General features: G+C 51.5%; 1 protein-coding gene across 1 annotated transcript; it reads left to right on the top strand.

Moving 5' to 3' along the window:
- Positions 1 to 278: 278 nt before the first annotated feature.
- LOC136473320 (aminoaldehyde dehydrogenase 1a-like) lies at positions 279 to 11,581 on the top strand. Its single transcript, XM_066470985.1, has 15 exons — positions 279 to 452; positions 571 to 713; positions 1,418 to 1,498; positions 1,580 to 1,728; positions 2,275 to 2,367; positions 2,443 to 2,566; positions 2,662 to 2,727; positions 2,888 to 2,954; positions 9,108 to 9,184; positions 9,927 to 10,040; positions 10,420 to 10,497; positions 10,571 to 10,722; positions 10,825 to 10,885; positions 11,150 to 11,256; positions 11,339 to 11,581. The coding sequence occupies exons 1-15, from the start codon at positions 338 to 340 to the stop codon at positions 11,427 to 11,429; spliced, it is 1,518 nt and encodes a 505-aa protein (XP_066327082.1). The 5' UTR covers positions 279 to 337; the 3' UTR covers positions 11,430 to 11,581.
- The last annotated feature ends 457 nt before the right edge of the window (positions 11,582 to 12,038 follow it).

Raw genomic sequence — 12,038 nt, 5'->3', positions numbered from 1 at the left:
ACAGTTGCGCTGGGAGCCACAGTGCAGGGTATGGGCCAATACGCATTTAATAGTTTAATAGTTTCATACTGATCAACTACCATAGATGCCATGACGCGTGTGTACTCGTATTTTATACTAGCTACCAGTACGCGTAATAAAGAAGAAGTAACCAAGAGAGATGGAATTGAAAAGAGAGAGACGGCAGCTGGCGGGCCCACGGCTCGTCCTCTTTGACCAGAGGCTTGGCGCCGGTAATAACGGCGTCGAGCTCGACGTCAGTCGTAAAATATAAAAAATTCGGCAATCTCGGAGAGACGCATCTCCACTCTCCAGAGTCCAGTTCCAGTCCTCACCGATGGCCTCGCCAGCGATGGTCCCGCTGCGGCAGCTCTTCGTCGACGGCGAGTGGCGCCCGCCCGTGCAGGGCCGCCGCCTCCCCGTCGTCAGCCCCACCACCGAGGCCCACATCGGTGAGTGACCTGACCGCCCCCGATCGCACCCATCTCTGTTTTCTTCTATTATACTCCGTAGTAGTACTAGTTTGTTGCTTGGCCTGGCACTGATGCTGGGTCTCGCGTGCGCGCGCAGGCGAGATCCCGGCGGGCACGGTGGAGGACGTGGACGCCGCGGTGGCGGCGGCGCGGGCGGCGCTCAAGAGGAACCGCGGCCGCGACTGGGCGCGCGCGCCGGGGGCGGTCCGGGCCAAGTACCTCCGCGCCATCGCCGCCAAGGTACGCTGGTCCTCTCTGCTCTAGGCTTATTTAATTAATTGGGCGAAAAACCACTCCAGTGCTGTGCCTCTATTGGTACCTAACTAACTCAGTAAAGTTAGTACTACTACCGCAATGCAGAGTGTGTGGCAACTCACTTGCGGTAGCTACTTTTGTGCTTTGATGGGTGATATGCTGACTGGACCTGTACCCTAGGAATGGTAGGAGTGAACTTCTCATTACTTACCTAAGTAAGTAGTTCAAACTTCAGAGTGGATTGAGTGTGTGACAACTCATTTGTGTGTGGTAGCTATTTTTGTGCTTTGATGGGGTTATGATACGGTGAGTGGATCTGTACCCTGGGAATGGTAGGAGTGAACTTCTCAGTACTTGTGCTATATGTGTTGGTTTCCATACACTCGATCACTGTTTCTGTGTTACATGCACAGAGGCACAAAAAGTACAAATCAAACTCCTCCAATTGTAAACCAATCTATTCAGGGGAAATCCTTATGTTCAGCTTTTGACATGAACAAACTATTGCTTTCCATCAATACAGGGTGTGTTAGCTTTAGTATGAACTCCAGTTTCAAAACACCTCAAAAGATCTTTCTCTTTAAACTTCAATTGGGAAAGTCTTGTAACATTTGGTTGGGTAATCAAAGTTTTGTTGAAATATACTCACACACGTCTCATTTTGCATGTAAAAATGTCTTCTTATTCAGGTAATTGAGAGGAAACCTGAGCTAGCTAAGCTAGAGGCACTTGATTGTGGGAAGCCTTATGATGAAGCCGCATGGGACATGGTATGTGACACACCTTGTGGAAGTGTGCAATTTTTTTTCCCTAGCTTGCAATTACGATCTGTTTGGTATTCCATTTATCAGGATGATGTTGCTGGGTGCTTTGAGTACTTTGCGGATCAGGCAGAAGCCTTGGACAAAAGGCAAAATTCCCCAGTTTCTCTTCCAATGGAAACTTTTAAATGCCATCTCCGAAGAGAGCCTATTGGGGTAGTTGGGCTGATAACTCCTTGGTATTTTCATTTCTCCCTCACCTCACGGTTATTCGTTTTTATGATCAAAACACACAGGGCAGTGGCCTGTATTCAGTAATACAGCTTCATTTCCCCTAAGATGTCAGAGTTGTATAGCAAAAAAACTGCATATTCTCTAACCATAGTCTTTTAAACCTAATTTTAGATAATTTTCCTCATCATCGTCCTGAAATATTTCCAGTGTTCATATTTGTAATTCCTATCCAGTGTTGAACAACCTCACCTATATATTCAAGTTAATGTCAAATTTATAGTTTGCTTGTGTCAATGTTTGGCCAATGTGAATAAGTATTCTTGCTATGTTGATAGAACAGTGGGCTTTGTCCTAGTACAAGTGTTGCTTCTGCTCCATAAGCCCATTATTCTGCTACTATCCTTGTTCATGTATTTGTTGGGTGGGCCATTTCAGTTTATTGTGTCTAACTGTCTATATATAAGATGTTGTGTTTCTTCATATGTTCTTGTTTTCCTTATTCTGATTCTGACTCTAAAGCATTATTCTTTGTACTTGTATTTGTGTTGCAGGAACTATCCTCTCCTGATGGCTACATGGAAGGTAGCTCCTGCTCTTGCTGCTGGTTGTACAGCTGTGCTAAAGCCATCTGAACTGGCTTCTGTGTAAGTATTAGCATGTTATAATGAGTTCATGCTATAAGCAACGGCATTTGAAATGCCTACCTTTTGAATTACCAGGACTTGCTTAGAGCTTGCTGATATCTGTAAAGAAGTCGGTCTTCCTTCCGGTGTCTTGAACATTGTGACTGGATTAGGTCCTGATGCTGGTGCTCCTTTGTCAGCGCACCCAGATGTTGATAAGGTGAACTGTTCTGCATATAATGACATAATCATGCATGAGCATGACACATAAATGAAAATGTTATTCCTCATAGCATCAGTTTTCTGTGTATTTAGGTCTCTTTCACTGGGAGTTTTGAAACTGGTAAGAAGATTATGGCGGCTGCAGCTCCTATGGTCAAGGTTCGTCTGTGAATTTATGTTTTATTTCTAGTAATAATGCACTGTGCCGTGTTGTTTTTGCTCTCTTTTAGTTGATAAAATCATCAGAAGTATGATTTGAATACCCTATTTTTAAGAGGAAATTCTATTGCATTCCTTAACATTGCATTTTTCTTGACAGCCTGTTACACTGGAACTTGGTGGAAAAAGTCCTATAGTAGTATTTGATGATGTTGACATCGACAAAGGTACGTGTATATTCTAAGGCTTACTAAATTCCTAAATTTCATTGGTATTTGTGGATTGTTGCAGTTTGCAAAGAATTTAACTGATCAGAATGCTAAACACCTAAACCCCTTAATGCGCTTGTTATGACGGGCGCCACCGTTACTGTAGCACCGCGAGAGTTCAAGGGTTGCAGCAGCAGCCGCCGCGCTCCCGCCACCACGGCCCCTCGACGGCGTCGAGAGTACAGACCACGTCCACCCCTCTTCCACCCTTATAACCTACGTAGTAACGCGGGTAGGGCATCAAGCCCTATCAACTTGGTACCAGAGACCTTGCCGATCATGGCCTCCACCGCTGCCTCCACATCCGCCTCCTTGCCCATGCCATCAGCGCCAGCGCCGTCGGCCGCGTCGGGGTTGTCGTCCGCATCCTCGGGAGCGCCCCTGACGTTGGAATCTTTGGCCGGCGACGTGGCTGAGATTGCCCGCGCCATGGCGGCCATGCAGGCAACCCTGGCCACCATCATCCCACCACCTCCCCCTCCACAACAGCCGACACCACCACCACCTCCACAGTCGTCGCAGCCGTACGCGATCTTCCCCTATGGCATGCCCCAGACCAGCGGGACGGGGGTGCCCCTCCACTTGCTGCGGTGGCCGGCCTCGCCGTCTCCCATCCCGTCGTGGGCGATGGGCTCGACGACTCCGCCCATCTACACGATGGCCACGACCCCTACACCGTCGGCGGTCGCCGTCGCGGCGTCCTCCGGGGCGCACCAGCCGCCCCCGACCAGCGGCATCTTCTATGGAGGGACGGACGGTACCCTCATCTACGGTGGAGGCGGGTACTCCGGCGGCGCCCTATTCGCCAAGGACTCATCTGCCGCTGCTCCCAACGGCGCCCATGCCCCTCCCAAATTTTACAAGCTGGAGTTCCCGACGTTCGACGGCACCGTTGATCCGCTCAATTGGCTCAACCACTGCGAGCAGTTTTTCCGCGGCCAGCGAACATTGGCTTCGGATCGCACATGGCTAGCTTCGTACCATCTTCGCGGCGCTGCTCAAACTTGGTACTATGCGTTGGAACAAGATGAAGCCATGCCGACCTGGGAACGCTTCCGCGACCTGTGCCAGCTCCGTTTCGGCCCCCCAACGCAAGGCACGTGACTGGCCGAGCTCGCCCGGCTAACCTTCCAGTCATCGGTCCAGGAGTATTCGGACCGCTTTAACGCCGTGCTCTGCCATGCTCGCGACCTCAATCCTCGCCAGAAGGCGGAACTGTTCGTTGGTGGCCTCCCCGAGCACATCAAGGTCGACGTCGAGATGCGCCACCCGCCCGACCTTCAGTCGGCCATGTACTACGCTCGGGCGTACGAGCGTCGCGCGGCAGCCTTCCTGCCCGCGCCGCAACAGCAGCGCAGCGCTCGGCCTCCGGTGCGCCCTGGGCTGCCCGTGGCCCCTCGGACGGCGGCCAACACCACCGCGGGTGGGGGAGGAGCCCCCGCCCTGCCAGCGTCTACACCAGCAGCGGCCGGAAAGCCGCGGTTCCGTCGTTTGTCACCGGCAGAACAGCAGGAACGCCGCCGCCAAGGACTGTGTTTCAACTGTGATGAGCCCTATGTGCGCGGCCACGTTTGTCAGCGCCTCTTCTACCTCGAGACCGACGACTTCCTCGACGACGAGGTGCCGGCGGAGGTCGCTGCTGCGGCCGTGTTCCCGGAGGCGTAGGAGGCGGCCGCTGCCCTTCCCCACGGCCAGGATGCCGCGGCGCTTGCCTAGATCGGCCCGGCGGTGGAGCCCAAGGTCTCCCTCCACGCGCTAGCGGGCGTGCGCGCGGAGAACACCATGCTGTTACCGGTGACAGTACACGGCCACCGCGTGGTGGCGCTTCTTGACTCCGGCTCAACGACAAACTTCATCAACGCCAATCTTATGCACCGGCTTCAGCTAGTCACCACCCCCCACCCTACGTTGCGGGTGTTGGTGGCCAACGGCAACCGTGTTCCGTGCCAAGGGGTTGCTCATGACGTGTCCCTCGCCATTGGCACCGAGGAGTTCTCCATCAGCTGCTTCGGCATTAGCCTGGGCGAGTTCGACCTCATCCTTGGTGTTGAATTCCTCCGAACCCTCGGACCCATCCTGTGGGACTTCGAGGACCTCTGCATGGCGTTCACTCGCGGTGGCCGCCGCCTTCTGTGGAAAGGACTAGGCTCCCCCCGCGACGACATTCGGGAGCCTACGGTCTAGGCCGTCCACACATCCCCAGGGCAGCCGCTCCTGGACCGGCTCCTCCACCAGTTCGGCGGCGTCTTCGACGAGCCGCGCGGCCTTCCGCCGGTCCGGCCCTACGACCATAGGATCCACCTCCTGCCGGGCACGGCTCCTGTCGCTGTGCGCCCCTACCGCTACCCGCAGTTGCAGAAGGATGAGCTGGAACGGCAGTGTGCAGAGATGCTCGCACAGGGGATCATACGCCCCAGCACATCGCCGTTCTCTGCCCTAGTCCTCTTGGTCCGCAAGGCGGACAACTCTTGGAGGTTCTGCATCGACTACCGCGCCCTCAACGCTAAGACCTCCAAGGACAAATTCCCGATCCCGGTGGTGGACGAGCTCCTTGACGAGCTTCACGGCGCCCGCTTCTTTACGAAGCTTGACTTGCGTTCCGGCTACCACCAGGTGCGGATGCACCCGGACGACATCAGCAAGACGGCGTTCCGCACTCACCAAGGGCACTACGAGTTCTTGGTGATGCCCTTTGGCCTCTCCAACGCCCCGGCCACATTCCAGGCGCTCATGAACGATGTTCTCCGACCGTACCTCCGCAGGTTCGTCCTGGTGTTTTTCGACGACATTTTGATTTACAGCTTGTCGTGGGCCGAACACCTGCAGCACATCGCCATCATCTTCAACGCCCTCCGCGCCCACCATCTGCACCTCAAGCGTTCCAAGTGTTCGTTTGGGGCGACATCGGTGGCCTATCTCGGCCACGTGATCTCTGCTGGAGGCGTCGCCATGGACGCTGACAAGATCGCGGCGGTTGCCTCGTGGCCCGCTCCGCGGTCTGCTCGGGCCCTGCGGGGCTTCCTGGGGCTCGCCGGCTACTACCGGAAGTGCATCTAGGACTTCGGCATCATCGCGGCGCCCCTCACCCGCCTCCTGCGACGCGATGCGTTCGCATGGGACGCCGACGCCGACTCGGCCTTCAGGGCGCTCAAGGGCGCCCTCACTACCGGTCCGGTCCTTCAGATGCCGGATTTCGACCGGACGTTCACCGTGGACAGCGACGCCTCGGGTGCGGGGTTCGGTGCCGTCCTTCACCAGGGCGCCGGGCCTCTCGCCTTCTTCAGCCGGCCGTTTGCCGCCCGCCACCTCAAGCTCGCCGCTTATGAGCGGGAGCTCATCGGGTTGGTCCAGGCCATTCGCCATTGGCGGCCATACTTGTGGGGCCGTCACTTTCTTGTTCGTACTGACCATTATAGTCTCAAGTATCTGCTGGACCAACGCCTGTCGACGGTGCCGCAGCATCAATGGGTCAGCAAGCTTTTCGGCTTCGACTTCGTCGTGGAGTCCTGCCCCGGCAGCCTCAACACCGTGGCGGATGCCCTCTCCTGCCGCGACGCCGAGGCCGCCCCTGAGGAGGGCGGTACTGCAGCAGCCCTCTCTGGGCCGTCCTTCACCTACCTCGACAACGTGCGCCGTGCCACGGCAACTGCCCCCGACGCCTTGTTGCTGCAGGAGCGCTTCCGTGCGGGCGAGCTTGCTGCCCCCTGGCGCGAGGACGCGGGGCTGCTGTTACACGGCTCCCGCATCTTCATCCCCGATTTTGGCGACCTCCGGCATCAGGCAATTCAGCTTGCCCATGGTGCCGGTCACGAAGGCATCCAGAAGACGCTGCATCGCCTTCGTTCGGATTTTTATATTCCAGGCGACCGCTCCTTGGTGCAGGATTGGGTGCGCACGTGTGCTACATGTCAACGCAACAAGACCGAAGCCCTACAGCCGGCGGGCTTGCTGCAGCCCCTGGACGTGCCATCCCAGGTGTGGGCTGACATCTCCATGGACTTTATCGAGGGGCTGCCCAAGGTCGGCGGCAAGTCGGTCATCCTCACCGTCGTCGATCGCTTCTCCAAGTACGCGCACTTCATCGCGCTCGGCCACCCCTACACCGCGGCGTCCGTCGCCCGTGCCTTCTTCGACGGCATTGTCCGGCTTCACGGGTTCCCGACGTCCATCGTCAGTGATCGGGACCCTGTGTTCACCGGGCACGTGTGGCGCGACCTCTTCAAGATGGCGGGCGTCAAACTCCGCATGAGCACAGCGTTCCACCCCCAGACGGATGGCCAGTCGGAGGTGGTCAATAAGGTAATCGCAATGTATTTGCGTTGTGTTACAGGGGACCGTCCTCGCGCTTGGGTCGACTGGCTGTCGTGGGCGGAGTATTGTTACAATACCTCCTTCCACACCGCCCTTCGCGCGACGCCATTTGAGGTGGTGTACGGCCGTCCCCCGCCACCCATACTGCCATACCGGCCGGGGACAGCACGTACGGAGGCTGTGGACGCCCTTCTCCGCAACCGTGATGATATCCTCGCCGAGGTTCGTCAGCGCCTCATTCAAGCCCAGCAGCTCTCGAAGAGGTACTACGACGCCAACCACCGGGACGTGGAGTTCGACGTCAGTTCGTGGGTCTGGCTGCGCCTCCTCCATCGCACGGCGCAGTCTCTGGACCCCCACGCCAAACACAAGCTGGGGCCGCGTTGGGCAGGGCCTTTCCGCGTGCTCGAGCGCATTGGGAGCGTCGCTTATCGTCTCTAGCTGCCGGATGGTGCTCGCCTCCATGATGTGTTCCATGTCAGCCTGTTGAAGCAGCACCGCGGCGATCCGCCCGTGACTTCGGGTGCTCTACCTCCGACGTAGGACGGGCGCGTCCTTCCTGCTCCCGAACGCGCGCTGCAGGCGCAGCGTCGCCGTGGTGTCTGGCGCGTGCTGATCCAGTGGCATGGCTTGGCTGAAGACGATGCCACTTGGGAGCGCCTCGATGAGTTCCAGGAAGCTTACCCCGACTTTCAGCTCGAGGACGAGCTGTTTTCGCAGGCGGGGAGAGATGTTATGACGGGCCTCCAGTACAACCGGCGCAACCCCTCCAGTGGCTAGGCCACGCCCAGAAGGCCCAAGTCATCAGCATTTAGTTCTTATCGGAATTACTATAATTATTAGGGGGTTATTTCTATTATTATTATTAGAGGACATATAAATAATTTGTAAGACTACTTTGGAGAATTAAGCAGAAACAGAATTGTTTCCGGCTTCCTGAAGGGAGCCGGGATTTCTAAACCCTAGCCGCCTCCTACTGTTCTCGCGTGAAGCAGCCGCCGCGCTCCCGCCGCCACGGCCCCTCGACGGCGTCGAGAGTACAGACCACGTCCACCCCTCTTCCACCCTTATAACCTACGCAGTAACGCGGGTAGGGCATCAAGCCCTATCAGCGCTTCATTGGCATCTGGGATTTTGATAGAAATACTCAGCTGAGCAGGCTACTACAACAAGAGTTACTTTGGTATTGAAAATTGCTCTTATGATTTGTAAAATACAGTCCATAAAATTGTGGGGAAAACCCCCCACATGCTTTGCTATTGTTTTGACTAGAGTACCAGACTTTGCATTGGTTGTGTGTATCTGGCACAAAATTTAGAGATGTGGCATGCCAATTGAATAAAAAGATGAAATGAAAAGTATTTGACGCACTATGTATATGTTACATGATTTCATATTTCAGCATTGATCTTGAGAAATATAGGGCTGAATTTCTGTGGAGAACATAAGCTTTAGGGCGCGTTTAGTTTCTCAGCGAGACTTGCCTCACCCCGCCGGCACGGACTCCAAAAAACTCGCCCAGCCGAGCGAGCCGGATGCGCTCTCCGACTGTGGCATAGCTTGCACGGGAACCGAGATAACCAGCAAGGGAACCAAACGCATTCACTGGCTCAGCATCGTCGCTCAGCGAGGCTAGGCGAGCCTGAGCAGAAGAACCAAACGCGCCCTTAGTTCCAAGAAAGGGAACTTCTATAAAGTCGCTGACTCTGACTGACTTAGTTATGCTTATACTTAGCTCAATGTGGAATCACGGATTCTGCCATACTTCCATTGTTGATCCTTCCTTTTAAATATAAACAGCTGTTGAGTGGACTCTGTTCGGGTGCTTTTGGACCAATGGTCAGATTTGCAGCGCAACATCTCGTCTTCTTATCCATGTAAGTGTCACATGTCGTTGCTGGTACTGTGACTTGAATACTTTTCACACTTAATTAATAGCTGTCAACCATAATATATTTCCTTGAGTAGTGTTGCTTTAACTTTTCCTCGCCCTGCTGTTAACTTCTGTTTGAGAAGATTGTACGATTTCAAAATCGCTCCACTGAATAAATAGCAGTATAGTATGTGATTTACACCTGTTTTGAACAATATATGTGTCCTATTGCTTAAGGTCTAGGTTTGAACTCTTCAATTCTCTGTGGACTGTGTGCTTTGATCTGGTACGAAATGTATATTCTCAATGACTTTAGTTTTTTACTCCCTCTGATACCAAATGTAAGTTGTTTAGGACATTGTCACAGTCTCCAATGTGACACTTACTTTAGTTTTTTTTTTTAAAGTATACTATTTAAATTGGACAAAATTATATGTTATGAAAGATTTTGTCATGATGAACTAGTAACATCAACCATGTCTTGCTAATCTATGTAACTTGACATATATTGATGATTCAAGAAAGAAGTTTGACCAACTTGAATCCAAAAACGACCTACAATTGGGATCAGGAGTAGGTTAACAATGGCTATTTACCACTCTATAGTGCTCTTTCAAACCACACCGTTTTTTTTGAACAAACCGGCACTGATAGTGCCTCTTTCAAATCACATCTCAGTTATGTACTTCTGGTATTGTTGTCAGTAACATACTAATCAAATTCTGCCTCCAATGAAACTGTTGCAGACAAAAGTTGCTAAAGAATTTAATGAGAGGATGGTTGCATGGGCCAAAAATATTAAGGTTTCGGATCCACTTGAAGAGGGTTGCAGGCTTGGGCCAGTTGTTAGTGAAGGACAGGTACTTCATGTTAACTTCGTCTAAATTTAACAAGTCACCATTGACAATGCTATTATTTGTGGCTTCTTTCTGATTTGACAGTTTGGTACTTCCGACTTAATTGCGGTACACTCTTGTTCTTGCTAGTTTCTACAGGATGTAGCTTCCTCCGATTTTGAGAGGATCTGTCTTCAGATGTACTGATTGACACCACCACCTTTAGTTTTACTTTGTTACAGCAAGAGCCATGGATTAATGTTTATGGTCACATATATGACACTGGACTAGACAAAATGACACCCTAATCAACACCATCTTGGCAACCATATATATAGTTTCAGATTACCTTGTTGCTGTATAGTTGTTCATAGGAGTCTTATTCATGTTTTTGCGTTCTCAGTATGAGAAGATTAAGAAGTTCATATCGAATGCCAAAAGCGAAGGTGCTACTATTCTGACTGGAGGTGTTAGACCGGCGGTAAGGCCTGCATTTGGATTTACAAGGATCCACATGCTATAGTGAGGTAGAACTAATGTTTTATGTTTTACAGCATCTTGAGAAGGGGTTCTTTATTGAACCAACAATTATTACTGATATCACCACATCAATGGAAATTTGGAGGGAGGAAGTCTTTGGTCCAGTCCTGTGTGTTAAAGAATTTAGCACTGAAGATGAAGCCATTGAACTGGCGAACGATACACAGTGAGCTACTTCTTTTTAGCACAGTTTCAACATCCTTTTGCAGGCTTTGCAGCTCATGCGCAGTCAGCTTATGAATTTACGCCACTATCCTTTTTTTGATAGGTATGGTTTGGCTGGTGCTGTAATTTCTGGTGATCGTGAGCGCTGCCAGAGATTATCTGAGGTATGTATAAGTGAAGAGGTTCACAACTTTGATGATTGCATCAGACTGATACTCAGAGTTCTCTTTTTTTTTTTCCTTTGGCTTATAATATACCTCTGTCCGTGTTATCATTCATTCAGTCATTTGAAGAGTTGAAGTTGATATTCTTGATACCATGGCACTCAATTCGATTTTCGCTTTTGCAACATGGAATTCGTGCACTTGCTCTCAGAACTGTTTTCGGGTATTTCCACTGCACATCTCTAATGAAAACTTGTGCAACAGGAGATTGACGCTGGATGTATATGGGTAAACTGCTCGCAACCCTGCTTCTGCCAAGCTCCCTGGGGCGGGAACAAGCGCAGTGGATTTGGACGTGAGCTTGGAGAAGGGTGGGTAACATGGAACGACGACATTTCTAAGACGTCTAACAGATATTATGGGATCTGACTGACACTGGCTGTTTAACTGTAGGGGCATTGATAACTACCTGAGCGTCAAGCAAGTCACGGAGTACATCTCTGATGAGCCGTGGGGATGGTACCAATCCCCCTCCAAGCTGTAAACTGGCACGAAAAGTCGAAAACTTGTCTGTTTCATTAGAATAAATAAAATATATCTTGGATGCCATACATAACGAACCCGTGTATGAAATTGAATATGACATTGTGAAAAAGGCACATCTGCGGAATAAAGGTCAAAGTTGAGTTGAGAGAATTCCTTGTATGCCTTAGAACATTATACCAATCCCTAGTATGCCATCGAGAATTTAGAGTTTCCTCTAATGGCACTAGTTAAGTTTAGTTCACCCTTGAGTGCCACTCCCATCAGATAGATGCTAGCTTAGTGGAAAAAAAGATTGATCTATCTGTCTTCTTTCTTGCTGCTCTTTTCGCTCTCAAATCAATTGACATCTATAAAAATCAAGAGCTTCACTGAATTCCCAGGGTAGAGTTGTTGCTATCATGTATTCTTGGTCGAATCAAATCACTCAGACCAGCTTAATTGGTAATTTATGATCATCGTTTTCGCAGTACAGTATCTGAAAGCATGCTACAAATAGCATCGAAAGATGTGGTAATGTTTCTTTGTACAGAATTCTAAAACTGGGCACAAGGAAAAAAAAAACTGATCTCATGCAAAAACCTTGAAGCGACCTGTGCCATCAACTATG

This window comes from Miscanthus floridulus, chromosome 8 (genome assembly GCF_019320115.1).
Source record: "Miscanthus floridulus cultivar M001 chromosome 8, ASM1932011v1, whole genome shotgun sequence".
NCBI classification, from domain to species: Eukaryota; Viridiplantae; Streptophyta; class Magnoliopsida; order Poales; family Poaceae; genus Miscanthus; species Miscanthus floridulus.
Note: the sequence above shows the minus strand (reverse complement) of the source record. Positions and strands in the feature narration are given on the sequence as shown.

Excerpts from the sequence above, each read along its gene's own strand:
- LOC136473320 (XM_066470985.1), top strand. The coding sequence starts at position 338 with ATGGCCTCGCCAGCGATGGTCCCGCTGCGGCAGCTCTTCGTCGACGGC. Across the intron at positions 2,567-2,661 it reads CGCACCCAGATGTTGATAAG|GTCTCTTTCACTGGGAGTTT; the intron begins GTGAACTGTTCT and ends CTGTGTATTTAG. Across the intron at positions 11,257-11,338 it reads GGACGTGAGCTTGGAGAAGG|GGGCATTGATAACTACCTGA; the intron begins GTGGGTAACATG and ends GTTTAACTGTAG.